This window comes from Salvelinus fontinalis, chromosome 4 (assembly GCF_029448725.1).
Source record: "Salvelinus fontinalis isolate EN_2023a chromosome 4, ASM2944872v1, whole genome shotgun sequence".
In the NCBI taxonomy this organism is placed as follows: Eukaryota; Metazoa; Chordata; class Actinopteri; order Salmoniformes; family Salmonidae; genus Salvelinus; species Salvelinus fontinalis.
The window spans coordinates 39,672,646-39,693,808 of NC_074668.1; the positions used below are offsets into that span (position 1 = coordinate 39,672,646).

At 41.5% G+C, this 21,163-nt stretch overlaps 1 protein-coding gene across 6 annotated transcripts in view; it reads right to left on the reverse strand.

Moving 5' to 3' along the window:
• Nucleotides 1-10,141: 10,141 nt before the first annotated feature.
• LOC129853761 (zinc finger matrin-type protein 4-like) overlaps nucleotides 10,142-21,163 on the reverse strand; it is a 257,716-nt gene continuing 246,694 nt past the window's right edge. For 5 of the 6 annotated variants that reach the window (XM_055920135.1, XM_055920136.1, XM_055920132.1 and 2 more), the window contains one exon: nucleotides 10,165-10,321. In XM_055920135.1, the coding sequence (XP_055776110.1) occupies nucleotides 10,180-10,321 (142 nt within the window). In that variant the 3' untranslated portion in view covers nucleotides 10,165-10,179. Of the gene's footprint in view, nucleotides 10,322-21,163 lie in introns of all 6 variants that reach the window. The other variant, XM_055920138.1, reaches the window with a different exon arrangement.

Genomic DNA, 21,163 nt, shown 5'->3' on the forward strand with positions numbered 1-21,163 from the left:
TCTGGGACTGAGTAGCAGGCTGTTTACTCTGGGCACCCTATTCATCCAAGCTACTCAATACTGCCCCCAGCCATAAGAAGTTAAGTAGACCGGAACTTCACTGGTAAATGGCCTGAGTTGACTATCTTCACAGAGTAAAAGTATACTATCCACCATCTTTGTAGTAGACTAGAATGAGACCTACCTCATTTGATTTGATTTTAACTGTCGGTGAACGTGATGGGCAGGACTCGTTTGTATGTTTGTAAATTAATTTGATCAAGCTTGGGGGAGGGGCGGGGTTGGCTGCTCTACAAACGGCTATATCAGTCCGCTAATACAGGATTTGTAAAGGCCCAGTCCATTACTTTTGTGAGAATAAAAAAAAATATATATATTTTTTTTTTCAGGGGTTGCTGCAGCACCCTCAGCACTCCGACTTCCTGTGGCTATGTACACAATTATACACAATTGACAAAATTGCTTTCATTCTTGGGTTATAATACCATATACCAGTGTGGCAGTATTACTAAACTCCTAAGGCATTACAGTTCTTAAAAATATATGTGGATCATTAATAAAATTGCAATCGAACAGGTTAATCTGTACAAATAATAGTACGCAGGTATAAACACCATGGGACCACACAGCCGTCATACCGCTCAGGAAGGAGACGCGTTCTGTCTCCTAGAGATGAACTTACTTTGGTGCGAAAAGTGCAAATCAATCCCAGAACAACAGCAAAGGACCTTGTGAAGATGTTGGAGGAAACAGTTACAAAAGTATCTATAGCCACAGTAAAATGAGTCCTATATCGACATAACATGAAAGGCCGCTCAGCAAGAAAGAAGCCACCGCTCAAAAACCGGCAATAATAAGCCAGACTACGGTTTGCAACTGCACATGGGGACAAAGATCATACTTTTTGGAAAAATGTCCTCTGGTCTGGTCTGCTTGCAAGCCGAAGAACACCATCCCAACCGTGAAGCACGGGGGTGGCAGCATCATGTTGTGGGGGTGCATTGCTGCAGGAGGGATTGGTGCACTTCATAAACTAGATGTCATCATGAGGTAGGAAAATTATGTGTATATATTGAAGCAGCATCTCAAGACATCAGTCAGGAAGTTAAAGCTTGGTTGCAAATGGGTCTTCCAAATGAACAATGACCCCAACCATACTTCCAAAGTTGTGGCAAAATGGCTTAACTTCAGGCTAGGGTCTTTTTTTCTCAATTTCCGCCTGACTCACGTGCCCAAAGTAAACTGCCTGTTGCTCAGGCCCTGAAGCCAGGATATGCATATAATTGGGATCGTTGGAAAGAAAACACTTTGAAGTTTGTACAAATGTTAAAATAATGCAGAAGACTATAACACAATAGATATGGTAGGAGAAAATCCAAAAGAAAAACCAACCGGAATTTTCTTTGTTTTGAGAGCCCTTGCTCTTACAATGGAAAGTATGGGGAAATAATTCAATCTAGCTCCCTGTATGCAATTCCTATGGCTTCCACTGGGTGTCAGCACTCAATGTTCAAGGTTTCAGTCTTGTTTCTTCCAAAACGAGTAAGAATAATGAGTTTTACTACAGTGACACAGTCTAGGAAATTCGTGTATGCGTGTGCGACGAAGAGGAGACGCACCTGCTAATATGGTTTTCCTATTGAACATACTTCTTTGCATATGAAATATTATAGTTTGATTACATTTTAGGGTATCTGAGGAGTCAATAGAAACGTAGTTTGACTTGTTTTAACAAAGTTTAGCAGTAGATTTTTGTATTCCTTTCTCTGCATGTTGAACGAGTGGATTACTCAAATCGATGGCGCCAACTAAACAGACTTTTTGGGATATAAAGATGTTTTTTATCGAACAAAATGACACTACATGTTATAGCTGGGACCCTTTGGATGACAAATCAGAGGAAGATTTTCAAAAAGGAAGTGAATATTGAATCGCTATTTGTGAATTTATGAAACCTGTGCTGGTGGAAAAATAAAGCCCTGACCTCAAACCTATAGAATAATTGTGGGCAGAACTGAAAAAGCGTGTGCGAGCAAGGCCTACAAACCTGAGTCTGTTACACCAGCTCTGTCAGGAGGAATGGGCCAAAATTCACCCAACTTATTGTGGGAAACTTGTGAAAGGCTACCCGAAACATTTGACACAAGGTAAACAATTTAAAGGCAATGCTACCAAATACTAATTGAGTGTACAGTCGTGGCCAAACGTTTTGAGAATGACACAAGTATTAATTTCCACAAAGTTTGCTGCTTCAGTGTCTTTAGATATTTTTGTGAGATGTTACTATGGAACACTGAAGTATAATTACAAGCATTTCATAAGTGTCAAAGGAATTTATTGACAATTACATGAAGTTGATGCAAAGAGTCAATATTTGCAGTGTTGACCCTTCTTTTTCAAGACCTCTGCAATCCGCCCTGGCATGCTGTCAATTAACTTCTGGGACACATCCTCACTGATGGCAGCCCATTCTTGCATAATCAATACTTGGAGTTTGTCAGAATTTGTGGGTTTTTGTTTGTCTACCCGCCTCTTGAGGATTGATCACACGTTCTCAATGGGATTAAGGTCTGGGGAGTTTCCTGGCCATGGACCCAAAATATCGATGTTTTGTTCCCCGAGCCACTTAGTTATCAATTTTGCCTTATGGCAAGGTTCTCCATCATGCTGGAAAAGGCATTGTTTGTCACCAAACTGTTCCAAGATGGTTGGGAGAAGTTGCTCTCGGAGGATGTGTTGGTACCATTCTTTATTCATGGCTTTGTTCTTAGGCAAAATTTTGAGCCCACTCCCTTGGCTGAGAAGCAACCCCACACATCAATGGTCTCAGGATGCTTTACTGTTGGCATGACACAGGACTGATGGTAGAGCTCACCTTAGCTTCTCCGGACAAGCTTTTTTCCGGATGCCCCAAACAATCGGAAAGGGGATTCATCAGAGAAAATGACTTTACCCCAGTCATCAGCAGTCCAATCCCTGCACCTTTTGCAGAATATCAGTCTGTCCCTGATGTTTTTCCTGGAGAGAAGTGGCTTCTTTGCTGCCCTTCTTGACACCAGGCCATCCTCCAAAAGTCTTTGCCTCACTGTGCATGCAGATGCACTCACACCTGCCTGCTTCCATTCCTGAGCAAGCTCTGTACTGGTGGTGCCCCGATCCCGCAGCTGAATCAACTTTAGGAGACGGTCCTGGTGCTTGCTGGACTTTCTTGGGCACCCTGAATCCTTCTTCACAAAAATTGAACCTCTCTCTTTGAAGTTCTTGATGATCTGATAAATGGTTGATTTAGATGCAATCTTACTGGCAGCAATATCATTGACTGTGAAGCTATTTCTGTGCAAAGCAATGATGACGGCATGTGTTTCCTTGCAGGTAGCCATGGTCAACAGAGGAAGAACAATGGTTCCAAGCACCACCCTCCTTTTGAAGCTTCCAGTCTGTTATTCGAACTCAATCAGCATGACAGAGTGATCTCCAGCCTTGTCCTCGTCAACACTCACACATGTGTTAACGAGAGAATCACTGACTTGATGTCAGCTGGTCCTTTTGTGGCAGGGATGAAATGCAGTGGAAATGTTTTTGGGGGTTTCAGTTCATTTTCATGGCAAAGAGGGACTTTGCAATTAATTGCAATTCATCTGATCACTCTTCATAACATTCTGGAGTATATGCAAATTGCCATCATACAAACTGAGGCAGCAGACTTTGTGAAAATTAATATTTGTGTCATTCTCAAAACTTTTGGCCACGACTGTATGTAAAACTTCTGACCCACTGGGAATGTGATGAAAGAAATTAAAGCTGAAATAATAATTCTCTAGTGTTCTGACATTTCACATTCTTAAAATAAAGTGGTGATCCTAACTGACCTAAGACAGGGAAGTTTTACTAGGATTAAATGTCAGGAATTGTGAAAAACTGAGTTTAAATGTATTTGGCTAAGGTGTATGTAAACCTCCGACTTCAACTGTATGTCAAACAATTCGGTATAATGATTATGGCAAAATTCTCTGACCACCTCCCTACAACAACACCTACTTTGTGCCCCCCTCAGATTGTTGGGGTGCATGACGCCCCTGACCTTGTGTATTCTACTATTTTAACTCTCAACACTAAGTTGAGACCCTGACTGAGTTCGACCAAAAAATATGAATCGCATGCCTACAAAAGGGGGAACTGGCGGACAGTTGTCCATCCCTGGCCTAGATTCAATCAGATCAAGCGTTAAGGCGGCGATAGCCAACATCTGCACAGCTGATGTTTTGGCAGTGTCAGAGGTGTAACTGCACTGTCAAATCAGTGAGCAGATTCTCTTGTGATCATTGTCACAAAGCCACACCCATCCCACTCGCATTAGAAGTTCGGAACGAGAAAGTATAGGCTATATAGAAATAATGACGCTTAATTTGAAAATCATTGAACAAAATATTGACGATTTCTATCATTTTAATTGGGGTGTAGATTACACTTCTCACATTCCAGTGTTCGCGCTTGTAAACAAGGCTGAATGGGATTTCTCTTAATGTGACTCCATACAGCAAATGGCAATGTCCGCTTTAGGTATAATGCCCGGGAGCCGCTTGTGGATTTGGCAGCTCTAACGCAGTTCCACTTCCGACACTTCCAAAACAACCACCATGTGGGTGTCGGCTAGCATGAATCGGATAGAATCTAGCCCAATGGCTCTCTCCCTGTGCAGACTCGCCTCACATCCATCAGTTCAGACAGGAACTTGATAAGGGAAAGGGGAACTGATAAGCCTCTATTGCTTCGCGGCTTGATCCGTTTCAGGCCTGGCTAACGTTAGCCTCTCTCTTGTCTCTCGTATAGTCAGATCTTTAAGGCCTGTAAATGACTGCTTCCTAATCTGTTGTGCGGACATGAAGGGTCGTTCGTTTGTATGTTTAGTTTACTATTCATTGCATACATGGAAAGGTATTTTAGTGGAAAACAAAGTTCCTTGTGTCTATAGGATTGATTTGCGGTCTATAATGCAGCCACGTATCCAGGACACACTATCTGGGCCTCCATATTGATCATCACATGATGTCTCTGACTGAACAATAAACAACTCAAGTATTTACTGAACTCTTTGTACTATAGGATCTTTCTATTCAGGGAAGGAACTTCCTCTTCTGTATATCCTCAGTCTACATGAAGTGAACCAGTAATGCAGGAAACAGCGAAAGAAACAGTCTCTCTCTTTCCCTGTCAGTCCTTTTCCTATCGTGCACTACTTTCGATCAGAGTCTAGGGTGCCGTTTGGGGCACACCCATCGGGTAACGTACAGTACTGTGAGGAAAGGGGTTAGTGCTCAGTACGCTGGGTCAATGCAACTCAACTCAATGCAGCCCCCCACTCGTCAATATAACACGAACACTAAACTAACACCTGAACTCCAGCCAAGGGGGACAAAAGGGTAGAGTCAGTGTAAAAGCTCCATATGTCTACATGCTGTGTGCAAACCAGGGCAACTTTAAATCCATAAATGAGAGCAAAGATGTCACTGGCGATTTGAGTTCTTCTGTCTCACTGCTCTTTGTTTCCCCACTCCTATACTGTTTCAGCGGCTCCTGCTGTGTTGCGATGAAAAAGTACATGTTGGTTTCTGCACATTTATTGAAGAAACAATGGATTCACCTCAGTACTTTTCTCCCAATGACGCCATGTCAATACTAGAGTAGAGTTCATCATCACATCAACATTGGTTGTGTGACAAGGCAACGTTTTGAAAGAGTTCAAAATAACAGACACTTTGGAAATGATGATATTTGGATAAGCTTTTGAGAGGATGGCTAAAATAACAAACCCCAGAATAACCTCTGGGTCTGACAGACAATAACATCAGAGAGCTTCTTAGAAAAGGACCAGCAGATGTCTAAATAACATCTAAGACACAGACACCCAGAGCTGAGTAGACAGTAACTACACATCTGGCTGTGCAGAGAGAGAACATACACCGTATCACACTGTATCTGGCCCAAGTAGTAGCAGCAGTCGGTAAACCCGAACCAGAGCTGCTTGAGCTTGGTTACCGCAGCCAAAGAACCAGTTTGAAACCTGTTCAGATTAACACAGCAAGTCAAGTCAGAGTGAGTTGGAGAGGGCGCTGTGTCAGAGAGTACGCCAGCTAGACAGGCCACCTTATTACGGGCGGAAGCCTAACACTTAAAGCCCATAAGCAGCTCATCTGTCAGCCTGCCAGGATGGATGACCGTGCCGTACCCATGCCTGACCAAAACACAGATGACTCACTGCAGCAGGTGAAATCGTGGTACAGTGACACAATTACCATCTAGCTAAGCACCTTCAAAATATCAACTGACTTAAAATGGAAAGTATTTAATCAGGATCGTTACGAAATGATTATAGTATATTATAAGTGGGTCATACATGCTTAGGAGGTCTTACAATGCATTATACACTGAGTGTACAAAACATTAAGGACACCTACTCTTTCCATGACTTAGACTGACCAGGTGAAAGCTTTGATCCCTTATTGACGTCACTTGTTGAATCCACTTCAGTCAGTGTAGGAGGATTTTTAAGTCTTGAGACATGGATTGTGTATGTGTGCCATTCAGAAGGTGAATGGGCGAGACAAAATATTTAAGTGCCTTTGAACGGGGTGTAGTAGTAGGTGCAGACGCACCGGTTTGAGTCAAGAACTTCAAAGCTGCTGGGATTTTCTCACTCAACAGTTTCCTATGTGTATCAAGAATGGTCCACCACCCAATTGACATCCAGCCAATTTGACACAACTGTGGGAAGCATTGGAGTCAACATGGGCCATCATCCCTGTGGAACGCTTTCCACACCTTGTAGAGTCCATGCTCCGATGAATTGAGGCTGTTCTGAAATGAAAAGGGGGGTGGTGCAACTCAATATTAAGAAGGTGTTCCTAATGTTGGTTTTACTCAGTGCATATTCCATTTTAATAAAACATTTACATTTTATAACATTTAAATATTATAAAGACATTAAGAACATTAATGCATTAAGAAAAGCGTAACCTCGTATTTCATTTCAAGCTCTGGCTCGTTTTCTACGCAGAGCCGTATCGTATCGTATTTTTGTCCTACATGTGCTTAGGGAAGCTGTTCTGTCACACTCTGGTGAGCAGATCCAATTCAGTGTCTCTCGTAACAATGCCAAAAGCACCTTGTGACCGAGTCAGTCTCAGATCAATCCTTGCAAATTCCTATCAGCTTTTTCTCCAAATACCAAGGATAAAATGGATACAGGTGTGACTGAAAGTTAATGCGGGCACGATTCATCTTTCAAATGACTCTTAAATGGGGTAAATAAAAACAACAACAGGTAACAGGAGCATGGATGGAAACGCTAAGCTGCTTATTGCTCACAGTGAGGAGTCAGGTGGTTTCCCGAGTCAGGCAGGCAGGGGGTTATTTTACAACACTGGTCTGGCTGGGTATAAACTTCACCACTTATTGCCAATCAGTCGAGGGAGTGAGCAGTCCAAAGACCTCTCTGCATACACACACTATGGAAGAGCAGTCTGGGTAGAAAGCAACACAGATCGAGCTGCTGTGTACTACATGTATTGTTGTTGTGTAAACACACAGAGGTTGTTGTCAACTAGGGGAATGACCCAGAACCCTCCAGCAGGCTAAATCAGACCTGCTTATCTTGTTTTATTTGTCAAAGTCAAGCTCTCTCACCAGACAGGGGCACACTGTCTCCAAGTAGTAGCATCTCTCCTCCCACCCAACGGCTCCTCACAAACCCACAACCAGTAGTGTTCATGTGTCATTTGACTACAGAGTCTAATTGCCTTAATTTGTTTGTGTGTATTTGTGTGTGTGTGTGTGTGTGTTTGCAGCAGAGAAAAATATGGCTGAAGAGAGAGAGAGAGAGAGAGAGAGAGAGAGAGAGAGAGAGAGAGAGAGAGAGAGAGAGAGAGAGAGAGAGAGAGAGAGAGAGAGAGAGAGAGAGAGAGAGAGAGAGAGAGAGAGAGAGAGAGAGAGAGAGAGAGAGAGAGAGAGGCCTAAGGCAGTGTGATTCTGCAGTGTATTTGTGACATTTGCTTTGTCTTGTTGTTGACGCACCAGAGCTTTGTTCCATGCCCACACATTCTACCAACGTCTCTTACAGTACATCCTAGAGCCTGCCACACTATCGAACACGGGCTGGAAAATGGACTGGAAAACAAAGAAATGTCTATTGACTCTTTGATAACATCAGTCACAGTTTTTGCATCCCAAATGGCACCCTATGTAGTGCACTACTTTTGACCAGGGCCCATAGGGCTTTGCTCAAAAGTAGTGCACTATATAGGGCCCTTTGGAACGGAGCCAGTCTGCTTGTGCTCTGCTGAGTGTGTGTTTACTCACTTCACCTGATTGTATTTGTTCAAGTTTTTATAGCAGTGCACTGGACTGGGAAATCACAACCAAAACTTTATATGTCAAGAGCTCCATCTACTGACCAAATTATGCATTTCCCCTACACATTTTATATATATATATATATTTTACATTTGAGTCATTTAGCAGACAATCTTATCCATAGTTAAGTGTCTTTCTCAAGGGCACATTGACAGATTTTTCACCCAGAGCTTGGGGACTCGAGCCAAAGACCTTTCGGTTACTGGACCACTCGCTCTTAACCACTAGGCTACCTTCCCTACACTGTAGAGCAATATAGAACACACACAACACACAACACACAACACACAACACACACACACACACACACACACACACACACACACACACACACACACACACACACACACACACACACACACACACACCATCTATAGTCTAATATGCTGTCAGTGCACTTTTGGAGAACGTAGCGCTATCTGTGTATTAGCGTATCTTGCTTTGCTACCGTTTTAAAATGAAAAACATCCTCTACTGGTGATAGACTAGGGGACAAACAAACCCTTTGTATGGAATTGTAGTTTAAATGAACAAACAAGTAAACAAACGAGTAGTTGGCTGGATTTAATGAGTCCACCCGGCCGGAACAGATTGTGCTCCTGCCAGTTCAGGTCACCAGGACACGCTACAATGAACTCTGAACCCCGGGCACTCCTTCCCTCCCAGTGTGTGTGTCCTGTATGACATCTTTATCCTCTACCTCTACCTCCAGTACCTCTACCTATCTTCTCTAACTTTTTTCTTTAACGTATTCATATATATAGGCTATATAGTACATATTCATATACCTCTGAGTCTGTTCTTTTCATTCATGCAGGTTTTTGCCATATGTTCCTGATTAGTTAATGTATCCCATCAACCAGTGCACGACAGCAGCTCCAGATGATAACAATGTCCACATTCTTCAGCATGCAGTCCTTATCTTCATAATTTCCCCGGAAAAGAGCAGCTACTGCGTCCCAAATGGCACCCTATTCCCTGTATAGCGCACTACTCTAGTCAAAAGTAGTGGGAATATAGGGCCGTTTGGGAAACAACCTTGGTGTTTTTGTGTAATTGTTGCAGGGCTAAAGGTCAAAGCATCATTCATCTACAGAGCATTTATAAAAGGATGCACAGTTATTGTATGTTCAGTTACTGTGTGTTACAGATGACTTCCGATGTAAATCTCTAGTGATTTTTGACCCGATTTTGATGAACTATTAATAATTGACATACTAAACAGATGAAAGGGCAATGTCTAATGGAAGTTGAAATCCATGGGATGTATATCACTACCATTGATAGTAAATAAAAGTCAAATAAAAAATAAAATAAATAAAAAACTATTGATTGTGCTACATTCCCTCCCACGTACTGTTTTCTCCATTTGCAACTTATTTTTCTTTGCACCATTCCTCCATCTTGTGGTCAAACTGCACACTGCATCTTTAGTTGCAATGTACAGGAATTGGAATAGCAGGCATGTGCAGTACAGAAGTAGCATACATATTAACACCATTTGATCATATATTATTATGAAATAAGAATGGAAGTTTATTCATTGAAAAACAAAACAAAAGTCTGCATCCAGACGATAATATCCCATCACTTGTTCTGAGCACATACTTCAGGCTTTGGGCAAGACAATAAACAAAGTTCCCAGAAGAGCTGGGAATGACATTTCCTCTATTTCTGATTGGCTGTTTCTGACACGCTGCACATACTTTACACTTCAGTCAAGATGTTGTGGTGCTGTTTTCAATGGTCACTGTTACAAGGTCATTGTGGTTAGAACTTGACAATGACATACCTAGCATACGGAAGCAAGGTATCCAAGAAAGAGCATGAAAACTTCCACGTGCGACTCACCCTTTTAATACACAGGAGAGGATATAGGAACAACCATGCCTTCTTCTTCGTTTTCTTCAACCTATCAAAAGGGGGGAGGGGGAGTCACGATTACTTAACAAACATGTATTGTCCACTACATCCATTATTTGATCCCAAGAGGTGACTTGAACTTCAGATCATGTTTAGCACAACTGGCTTAATAGACAATGACAATATGTTGACATTTGGAAAAAAATGAAATACACATGAAATAGTGAAAGGTCACAGAGTAGACAGAGAAAAAAGGGTACTAGAGCATCAGGTCTCGGGCCAACAGGCTCAGAGACAGCTTCTGTCTCCAAGCAGACTGTTGAATAGCTAACCAATGGCTGCTATCCCCTCATCTGCACTGATCAAATCTGCACGGACTCTATGCACACTCTCAGGTCTCGATCCACGCACTCCCACACAAACACTTACACTGTCACACACAACGCACACACACACTCGCGCATGCTGACGCCACACACACACACACACCTACACACACACTATCACACATGTACACACACTTTCACCATATATGCTGCTGCTATAGGGCTACGGCATGGACTGGGGCTGGGACAATGTTTAGGTCATTGTACTGCTTCCTGTACCCTAGGGCACGGTGCATTCAAGGCCCCAGCTAAAGGCCAGCTGTTCACAATGTTTACTGAACACACACAACTGCGGGCAAGTGCCCTCTTTAAAAAGGGAAGGTACCTTTATAGAAGAGCTGAGCAACAGAGGGCCTAGGGAGGGTGTCTCTCTGGTTGAAAGTAGTGCACTATATTAGGGGATAGGATACCATTTCGGAAGTGGACAATGTTCACCAGTGGTTTTACAGTGTTGGCCCACTGCCTGAGGCTAGCTATCGTAATGCTATAGAGGACAGATATTGAAGTCTTATTTATTGTTGGTAATTTAATGACAGTATTTGGACTGTTCTTTATTTATCTTTATCTCCCTGTTGTCCTCTCCGAGTACTTCTCTCTCTGAAACAACACGGCCTCTTTGCTGAGCAGGCGGAATTGTGGGGTTTTCCAAGACATGAAATGATTATCAAGACGACCAGAAATATAGTCATTTAATTTGACATGGCTATTTTCCCTTAATTGCTGTTTTGCTGCCAGAGGCTGCGCCTGCCTAGTGGTGGAGACCAATCACTATGGGAGAGCTGAGCTTGTGCATCCCAAATGGCACCCTGTTCCCTACATAATGCACTACCTGGTCAAAACTAGTGCACTATATAGGGAATAGGGTGCCAATTGTGACGCGACCTGTGTCTCCAGCAGTCTCCAGCAAAGCCATCTGTATGGAGATGAGGCATAGTGACTGTCAGATCTCAGATGTGAACACAGATATTCACTCAGAGGAAATGGATATAATTATGCTGTCTGTATAGTGGACGCTTGATCCACATTTTTAAGATTCGGGGGAATTGTTAAGAGGGGTGAAAAGTGTTTTCCTCTGCGTGAGTGAGTGCTCAGCTGAAACAATGGCTGTTGTAAGAAACACCCATTTTAAGAGACATCTTGATTATCATTGTCTTCTCTGTGGAGGTAGAAACAGGATTAAAGTGCCTTAAACTCTCGGAGTGGTCTACAATGTGTTTTTTTAAATCTGTAATATGTATTGACAGTTGTTGTAACATTGTCGCGTGACACTACACATTGTTCTAACTTAGAATAGAATAGAATAGAATATAACTAACAGGAGATGGGGTAATGTTAACACATTATTGATTTTTTTCTCAGTAGTAGAAGAACAGTTAGTTTAGATGTCATGCAGTGAGGGATGATCATTTCAAGTCAAGACATCCACCCTGTATCTCAGTAACATTAAAACAAATCTCAAATTTGTCCTCTAGTCTGACCTCATTTCACATTTGACTCAGAAAAGATTGCCCGCATGCGCCTCCCCCTGCAGTGCTTCTGTCTAAGTCCATTATGCTGAGCCGCTCATGGAGCCATCAGCCACAGGAAGCAAAAACTCACAAACGCCTACAGGCTCAGGTCATCCTGCAAGGGCACTATGCACTCAACCGCTTATGCTTGTTCTCATGCTACTACCCTCAATCACACCAGGCTTTTAGCTTCACTAACACACGCAATGGGATAAAATAACAACACACACCCACTCAGCCGAGCCAACAATATTGTCATGGAATGTGCACTGTATGCAACCAGATAATACACATCTAAAGCCCGGTCCTATTGTGCCATATAGAGGCCATGAGAAGACTGCTGCATGACACTCGTCATTAACATACGTGTACATTCCCACTGGGCAAAAACTGGTTGAATCAATGTCGGTTCAACGTCATTTCAACCAAAAATGCAACGTGATGATGTTGAGTCAACGTGAAAAACTGATTGCATTTGCAAAAAGTCATCAACGTAAGGGAATTTTGTATTTTTCACCCAATTTTTTACCTAAATCCAATGACAGGGTCGTTTTGGTTGATTTGACATTGAATTCACATTAGTTGACAACTCAGCCAAATGTGAATCAAAACTAGACATTGAACTGACTTCTGCACCCAGTGGGTTCAGATTGCTATCATACATGTTCTTAACATATCAGACAGAAGAAGAGGCTGTATCGCGTTGTTTAGAGGGTGGTCTTCATTCTCTAGAAGCAACCACCATCTCAATCATTTCATGTGACAGATGGGAATTTATAGGCCAGGCATTACTAATCAATGATCATGAATTCCAATTCTCACGTTGACACCCCACTAGGCACAAACTGGTTGAATCAACGTTGTTTCAACGTAATTTGTCAATTTGGATTCGATTAGGAAACCACAGCATTATGATATCATGGTTAACAATTTCCAACATAAACAAACGTGTATAAAATATGTTGAATTTGTACCATTGAAATAATGTCAGATCTAAAAAAACAGTAGGCAGGGAGGGCAGCGCCTCCTACTGGAGAGTTGTTATATCTACAGCTATCCATTTGGACTCCCATCCAGGGTTTACACCAAGCCCAGCCAAGCTTAATATGTCACTGACTACTACCAATGTGCTATCATGAGAATGATTATTGAGAGATCTCGGTAACATTTCATTTTAAGGGGTCTTTATTACAGTGTAATTACATATGGAATTACACTGTAACATGTATTGTAGTTCATTGTAAGATTTTATAGTTACACTGTAACAACAAATGTGTGTTACCATGCTTGTTACAAATGGGAAAGTTCCCAATAAAATCACCAATTTAGTTTTTTGTTTCTTCTCAGAGCTGCATCCGATTCAGTAACAACTGTCACAAGGTTGTAATCTCTCGTGGACAGATGATCTGGGTGTCCAATATTATAAAGGTTGGAGGCTCAATAGGTTCTAATTACCTACCTGTGAATGTGCACTCTTCAAAATCTCTACTCAATGTTGTTGCTACAGTAGCAGTAATCTGGGTTCATTTGGTTGAGTTGACTAAATATTATAATTTAAACATGTACTTATACTGAATGTTTATGTTGCCCATTATGACAACCTGAACCTACTTGCCATCCAAGCAGGAGGATAAACCAACTAGTACACCAGAGAGTACAAGTAATATCTGCATAAGTACTAGGTGTTACACAGATTTTGCAAGTTCAAATTAAATGTATCGTGAGGGGTACTTACTTTTAATAAGTGTGTACTTATATAAGACATTACTCATCCTTACATCCTGGCTCTCATTTTAAGGCTTCTGGAAGCACCATCCAAGTGGGAAGATAAACACGCTAGTACACCTCACAGTACATGTAATATCTGCCTAAGCACAATGTAGATACTAACAATTTAAAATGAACTGTATCGTAAGGGGTACTTGTAATTATCCTTACAAGTAAGTACATTACCTACAAACTGTTGATACAGTGCCTTGCAAAGTATTCAGTCCCTTTATCTTCCTTCACATTTTATTGTGCTACAAAGTGGGATTAAAACTGATTGAAGTGTAATTTTTTTGTCTCTAATCTACACAATATAATCTGTGATGTCAAAGTGGTAGAGTTTTGTTGTTGTTGATTGATACAACTTTTGTAACAAAAATATAGTTGTTGCAGCTCCCTGAGTCAATACATGTTAGAAACACCTTTGGTATTGACTACAGCTGTGAGTCTTCTTGGGTAAGTCTCTAAGAGCTTTGCAAACCTTGTGCAATATTTGCCAATTATTCTTTTCAAAATTCTTCAAGTTCTGTCAAGATGTTGGGGAGCATGGCTAGACAGGAATATTCACTGTCCTCTTGGTAACCAACTCCAGTGTAGATTTGGCCTTGTGTTGTAGATTATTGTCCTGCTGAAAGGTGAATTCCTCTCCCAGTTTCTGGTGTAAAGCAGATTGAAGCAGGTTTTCCTCTAGGACTTTGCCTGTGCTTAGTGTAACGGATGTGAAATGGCTAGCTAGTTAGCGGGTACGCGCCAGTAGCATTTCAATCAGTTACGTCACTTGCTCTGAGACTTCAAGTAGGGTTGCCCCTTGCTCTGCAAGGGCCGCGGCTTTTGTGGAGCGATGGGTAACGACGCTTCGTGGGTGACTGTTGATGTGTGCAGAGGGTCCCTGGTTCGCGCCCGTGTCGGGGCGAGGGGACGACGTAAAGTTATACTGTTACATTGATGCTGTTGACCCGGATCACTGGTTGCTGCGGAAAAGGAGGAGGTTGAAAGGGGGGTGAGTGTAACGGATGTGAAATGGCTAGCTAGTTAGCGGGTACGCGCTAATAGCATTTCAATCAGTTACGTCACTTGCTCTGAGACTTCAAGTAGGGTTGCCCCTTGCTCTGCAAGGGCCGCGGCTTTTGTGGAGCGATGGGTAACGCTGCTTCGTGGGTGATTGTTGTTGATGTGTGCAGAGGGTCCCTGGTTTGCGCCCGTGTCGGGGCGAGGGGACGACGTAAAGTTATACTGTTACATTAGCTCCATCCAATTTATTGTTATCCTGAAAAACTCCCCAGCATTTTACTACTCAGTGATGTGTTGGATTTGCCCCAAACATAAGACTTCGCATTTAGGCCAAAAAGTTTATTCCATTGCTGTTTATTTTTTGCCGTCTGATTTGTTATTGTTACCCATCTACTAATCACTGCACTTCTTTATGAGGCTTGCCTAAACAAAGAGTCTACATACTTGAGCAATGACCATATTTTAGTTCTATATATTTTGTTTTATGTGTCAAAAAATATAGATATCTTTCACTTTGACATTAAAGAGTATTTTGTGTAGTTTGTAGAAGAAAAAACATCACTTTGTAACACAATAAAATGTGAAGAAATACAGGGGATCTGAATACTTTTGCAAGGCACTGTAGTTACCTATGAGTAATTATCATATGCTTACTTACTATTCATTACAAAGTGGAAACAAAAGAAAAGCTGAGCTTCTAATTTAGTCAATGTTATTGCAACATGTAAAAACATTCCTTACAAAATAATAAGGATTTGTATTGTTGGATAAGAAAAATTATTAATTAGAATTAACAAAGACATAGGCCCACTCAATAACATAAAATAAATATTTACTCAAATCTGCAGCCCTATGGTGAGTAGCCTTGGTAGCTAGCTAGCTAATTCAGAGAAAATGGGATTGTCTTGTTCTCCCCTTTATACACCATTACTTAGTAACAATGGAAATCAACAACATCTGTGTCTTTATCTGTTTCTTTCTTGTAAGCATTTTCCCATCCTGGAGTCTGAAACCTTGTGGAAATCTGTAAAGTAGAAGAATGTTTGACAATTTAGGAAAGGACACTCTAAAATTAACCTACTGGCTAGCTATAATGAGATATATTATAGGGAACTTCCTCTAATGTCACGGATCCCACCGGTACTGCTGCTCATTCTGTTCACCAGTTCCAGAGGTCTACGTCACTGGCTTTCTAGGCTTCACTGAACGGGATTCATCATAATCAACCCCGGACTCTCTTGTCTGATTACACACGCCTGGTTGCCATTTCCCTTGATTAGTATGTTATATATGTGCCCTCTGTTCCCTCTGTCTTTCTCGGTTATTGTTCCCATGTCCATTGGTCGTGTGAGTACCTATGCGTTGGTGCAGCTGGTATGCTGCGTGCTTTATACATTGTGTATTACGGGTATCGTCCCGTGTCGTTCAATGAGGTTTACCCTCGCTCTTTTGTTTGGGTACAGCCCAGTGTTTTTGTATACCTGTTTGTTTTGGGTGTATTAAAAACCTCTATTATTCATGCGCCTGTCTCCAAATCCTTTATACTGCGTGACATCCAACATCTCTGTAATCATAATTATCATGATTTCTATCGTTTAAGGCCTAGCTACCTAGTTGTTATCCAGCTAACATTATACTAATAATAGTGCTTGCCAACGTTAATAAGCTAGGTAGTGCTTACATTGAAAATGAACTACTCATTGGTGTGTTGACACAAGTAGCTAGCTAGCTAACGTTAACATGCTGGTTGTGTCTCACGTAATACTCTTGGGTACAGATACCCTGAGAACAAGGTTCAAGGAAGAGATCATCGAGCCCAGCTCGCAAAACAATTGCCCGCTTTAGGTAGCTAGCTAGCTAACTTTAGCTGTCAAGGCAGGGAAAGTATTTTCAATATCAAATCAAATTTGATTTGTCACATGTGCAGAATACAACAGGTGTAGACTACCGTGAAATGCTTAATTATGAACCCTTTCCCAACAATGCAGAGTTAAAAAGTATGAAAAATGGCTAAATATAAAAAAGGGAATAGTAACACGATACAATAACGAGACTATATACAGTACAAGGAGTCAATGTGCAGGGGTACGAGGTAATTGAGGTAATATGTACATGTAGAGTGTGAAAGTGTGCTTGAAACATGCAGGTATTACAGACTGGGTCAGGGAGAAGTTGAAAATGTTAGCAAAGACACTTGCCAGCTGGTCAGCGCATGCTCTTAGTACACATCCTGGTAATCTGTCTGACCCTGTGGCCTTGTGAATGTTAAACTGTTTAAAGGTCTTACTCACATCGGCCAAGGAGAGCGTGATCACACAGTCGTCCGGAAAAAGCTGGTGCTCTCATGCATGGTTTAGTGTTGCTAGCCTTGAAGTGAGCAGAGAAGTCTGTATCTCCACTGTGCTACATCAGCACAATGGACAAGGTGCGCCGCGGTGTCTGTAGGGGGCTATGGAAAGCCACTCGGCGGTTAGGTATGACTCCTTTGGGTTTCCATAAAAAAGTGGGGGGAAAACGCTTCTCATCTCTAATCTCTGTGGTAGGCTAAGTGAATAACGTGATACTTCTCCACCTGTATTTGATTTTGATTTTATAAGGGCGGGGTCAAGTTTACCGTTGAAGCTTCTTGAAATGGAAAAGCCAGTCGAGTGCGTTGCACAGATGGGCAGATCTTGATGTGATTGATGCCTTAATTCTTGGGCTAAATAAATACGTGCACCAATGCATCCCATCTAAAAGTGAGAATGTTCTTCAACCGTGAAACCCTTGCAAGTTTACCTGATGAAATAAGAGGTTGCCTTATGACCATTTTAGGTGCAATTATAAACCATTATTCAAGCAACCAATTATAAACCATTATAAACCATTATTCCACCCGGTTACGTAACGCTGCACCTTAGAGGCTCCTGCCCCATATACATAAACTTGAAATCACTGGCCACTTTAATCATGGAACACTAGTCACTTTAATAATGTTTGCATATTTTTGCTTTACTCATCTCATATGTATATACTGTATTCTATTCTACTGTATTTTAGTCAATGCCACTTCGACATTGCTCATCCTAATATTTATATATTTCTTAATTACATTGTTTTACTTTTAGGTTGTGTGTATTGTGTATAATGTTGTGAATTGTTAGATATTAGTGCACTGTTGGAGCTAGAAACACAAGCATTTCTGTAACGCTCGTCTTCCTCCTCGTCTGAAGAGGAGCAAGGATCGGACCAAAACGCAGCGTGGGTTGAATACATAATAATTTTAATAATAATAACGAAGACGAAAAACACTTGAACAAACTACAAAATAATAAACAACGTTAACAGACCTGAACTTGAGAACACATAAAACATGAACGCACGAACAGGAACAAACGAACGAACGAAACGAAACAGTACCGTGTGGTGAACAAACACAGACACAGCAACAATCACCCACAAACAAACAGTGAGAACAGCCTACCTTAATATGGTTCTCAATCAGAGGAAACGTAAAACACCTGCCCCCTGATTGAGAACCATATCAGGCTAATACAATGAACCCAACATAGAAACACATAACATAGAATGCCCACCCAGCTCACATCCTGACCAACTAAACAAGGCTAAACAAAGGAAATAAGGTCAGGAACGTGACAATTTCACTACACTCGTAATAACATCTGCTAAACATGTGTATGTGACAAATAACATTTGATTTGATTTGATCTTAGTAGGCTCACAATTTGGCAAGCACTGAATGCCTATCTCAAAATTCTATCCATGATTGTTTATTCATGTGTTAAAAAGGTTTTACTGACATTTTAAGACATGCTCCGGAACATTGGAAACCACCAAGTATTTTTTCATACCTTCAGCTTTGGGCTGGATGTGGCAATGTGTACAATAGTTCATACATGCATAATCTATGAGCAGAATTACAGTCTTACATCAATTAGCCAATAAATCCCTAGTTTGAAAGTAACTTTTTCTGGGAAAGTAACTTTCCCTCACCATTTTAGTTCTGTCTCGTGAGTGCTACTTTTAGAACTATTGGCTAAAAAGTATACAAAAGTACCAGGGAATCACTTTAATAAAGCAATTCACCCATTGTCAAGCCCTGTCTTCCTGGGCTCTGTTGCTTTCCAGGTCAAATGCACCATTAAATGATTTAACAATTTAAAATATTTGCTAATGTAAACGTCCCATTTTGTCATAACGCTCATAAGCTTCCATGCATTTCAAACGAAAGCTGGACCTGGGCCTGGGTATCAACTTGAGAGCCCTCTATAGCAGACGTGGTTTGTGCAGGCCCAGTGCACTACTTCTGTGAAGAAAAAATCCAATAACATTTCTGGTTGAGATGGAGATGTGATTCCAACATGTCAATTATATATATATTCTTTAGACAAACTGAATTAAAGCTGGACTAAGTCAGTGGCACAAAAGATACATCTCCTTCAAATGTTGATTTTTGGTTGCGTTGACAACCAAACACACTTTAACATGGGGCGGCAGGTAGCCTAGTGTGGTTAGAGGGTGGGGCCAGTAACCACAAGGTTGCTTGATCGTATCCCTGAGCTGACAAGGTAAAAATCTGTCGTTCTGCCCCACTGTTTCGAGGCCGTCATTGTAAATAAGAATTTGTGCTTTAACTGACTTACCTAGTTAAATAAAGGTTAAATAAAAACATAACTCTTGCAATACAGTAAATGCCCTATTAACTTGTCAAAAAGGTAAAGGTCCAATGCATCTGGTTTTATCTTAATATCAAAATAATTTCTGGGTAACAAATAAGTACCTAAACTGTGATTGTTTTCAATTGAAATTGTCAAAAAGAAACAAAAATAGCTTTTTAGCGAAGAACATTTCCTCATGCAATAATTTTTATTGGTCTATTAACTAATTTATGACCTGTTGATGTCACCAGGCAGGTCAAAACTCCATCCCACCAAAACAAGCTGAAATGTCAGTCTTTTCAAACAGCTCTTACACTATAAGGGCATTATCATAATTTTCACAATTTCACAGTATTATTCCAAGTATAAAATATACAGTCAGTTTATTAGGTACACCACCATGTTCACAAAAAGTGAACGCTCCTACAGACACTGAGTCACGTGGCCATGGCTTGCTATATAAAGCAGGCAGACTGTAACGGTCATCGTTGCATGAAGAAGGATCGGACCAAAGCACAGCGTGGTAAGTGTTCAGGATTTTTATTAACACTGAACACTAGAACAAAAATAACAAAACGAGAAACGACAACTAACAGTTCTGTCAGGTGCAGAAAACACTAAACAGAAAATAACTACCCACAAAACACAGGTGGGAAAATGCTACCTAAGTATGGTTCCCAATCAGAGACAACTGTAGACAGCTGTCCCTAATTGAGAACCATACCCGGCCAAAACAAAGAAATACCAAAACATAGAAAAATTAACATAGAATGCCCACCCAAATCACACCCTGACCAAACCAAAATAGAGACATAAAAAGCTCTCTAAGGTCAGGGCGTGACACAGACAGGCATTGAGGCATTCACTTACTGTTCAATTGAACATTGGAATGGGCAAAACGAGTGACCTAAGCGACTTTGAGTGTGGTATGATCATCGGCGCCAGGCATGTTTTCCTGGCACACGTTATGTCCCTTGATACCAATTGAGAAACCATTCCCCTTGAATAATTCAGGCTGTTCTGGAGGCAAAGGGGGCTCTGACCCATTATTAGATGGGGGTACCAAATAAACTGTGTGTACCTAATAAAGTGTATATGTAACGGATGTGAAATGGCTAGCTAGTTAGCGGGTACGCGCTAATAGCGTTTCAATCAGTTACGTCACTTGCTCTGAAACCTAGAAGTAGTGTTGCACCTTGCTCTGCAAGGGCCGTGGCCTTTGTGGAGCGATGGGTAACGATGCTTCGTGGGCGACCGTTGTTGGTGTGTGCAGAAGGTCCCTGGTTCGCGCCCGTGTCGGGGCGAGGGGACGGTTTAAAAGTTATACTGTTACATTGGTGCCGTGACCCGGATCACTGGTTGCTGCGGAAAAGGAGGAGGTTGAAAGGGGGGTGAGTGTAACGGATGTGAAATAGTTAGCGGGTACGCGCTAATAGCATTTCAATCGGTTACGTCACTTGCTCTGAGACCTGAAGTAGGGTTTCCCCTTGCTCTGCAAGGGCCGTGGCTTTTGTCGAGCGATGGGTAACGACGCTTCGTGGGTGTCAGTTGTTGATGTGTG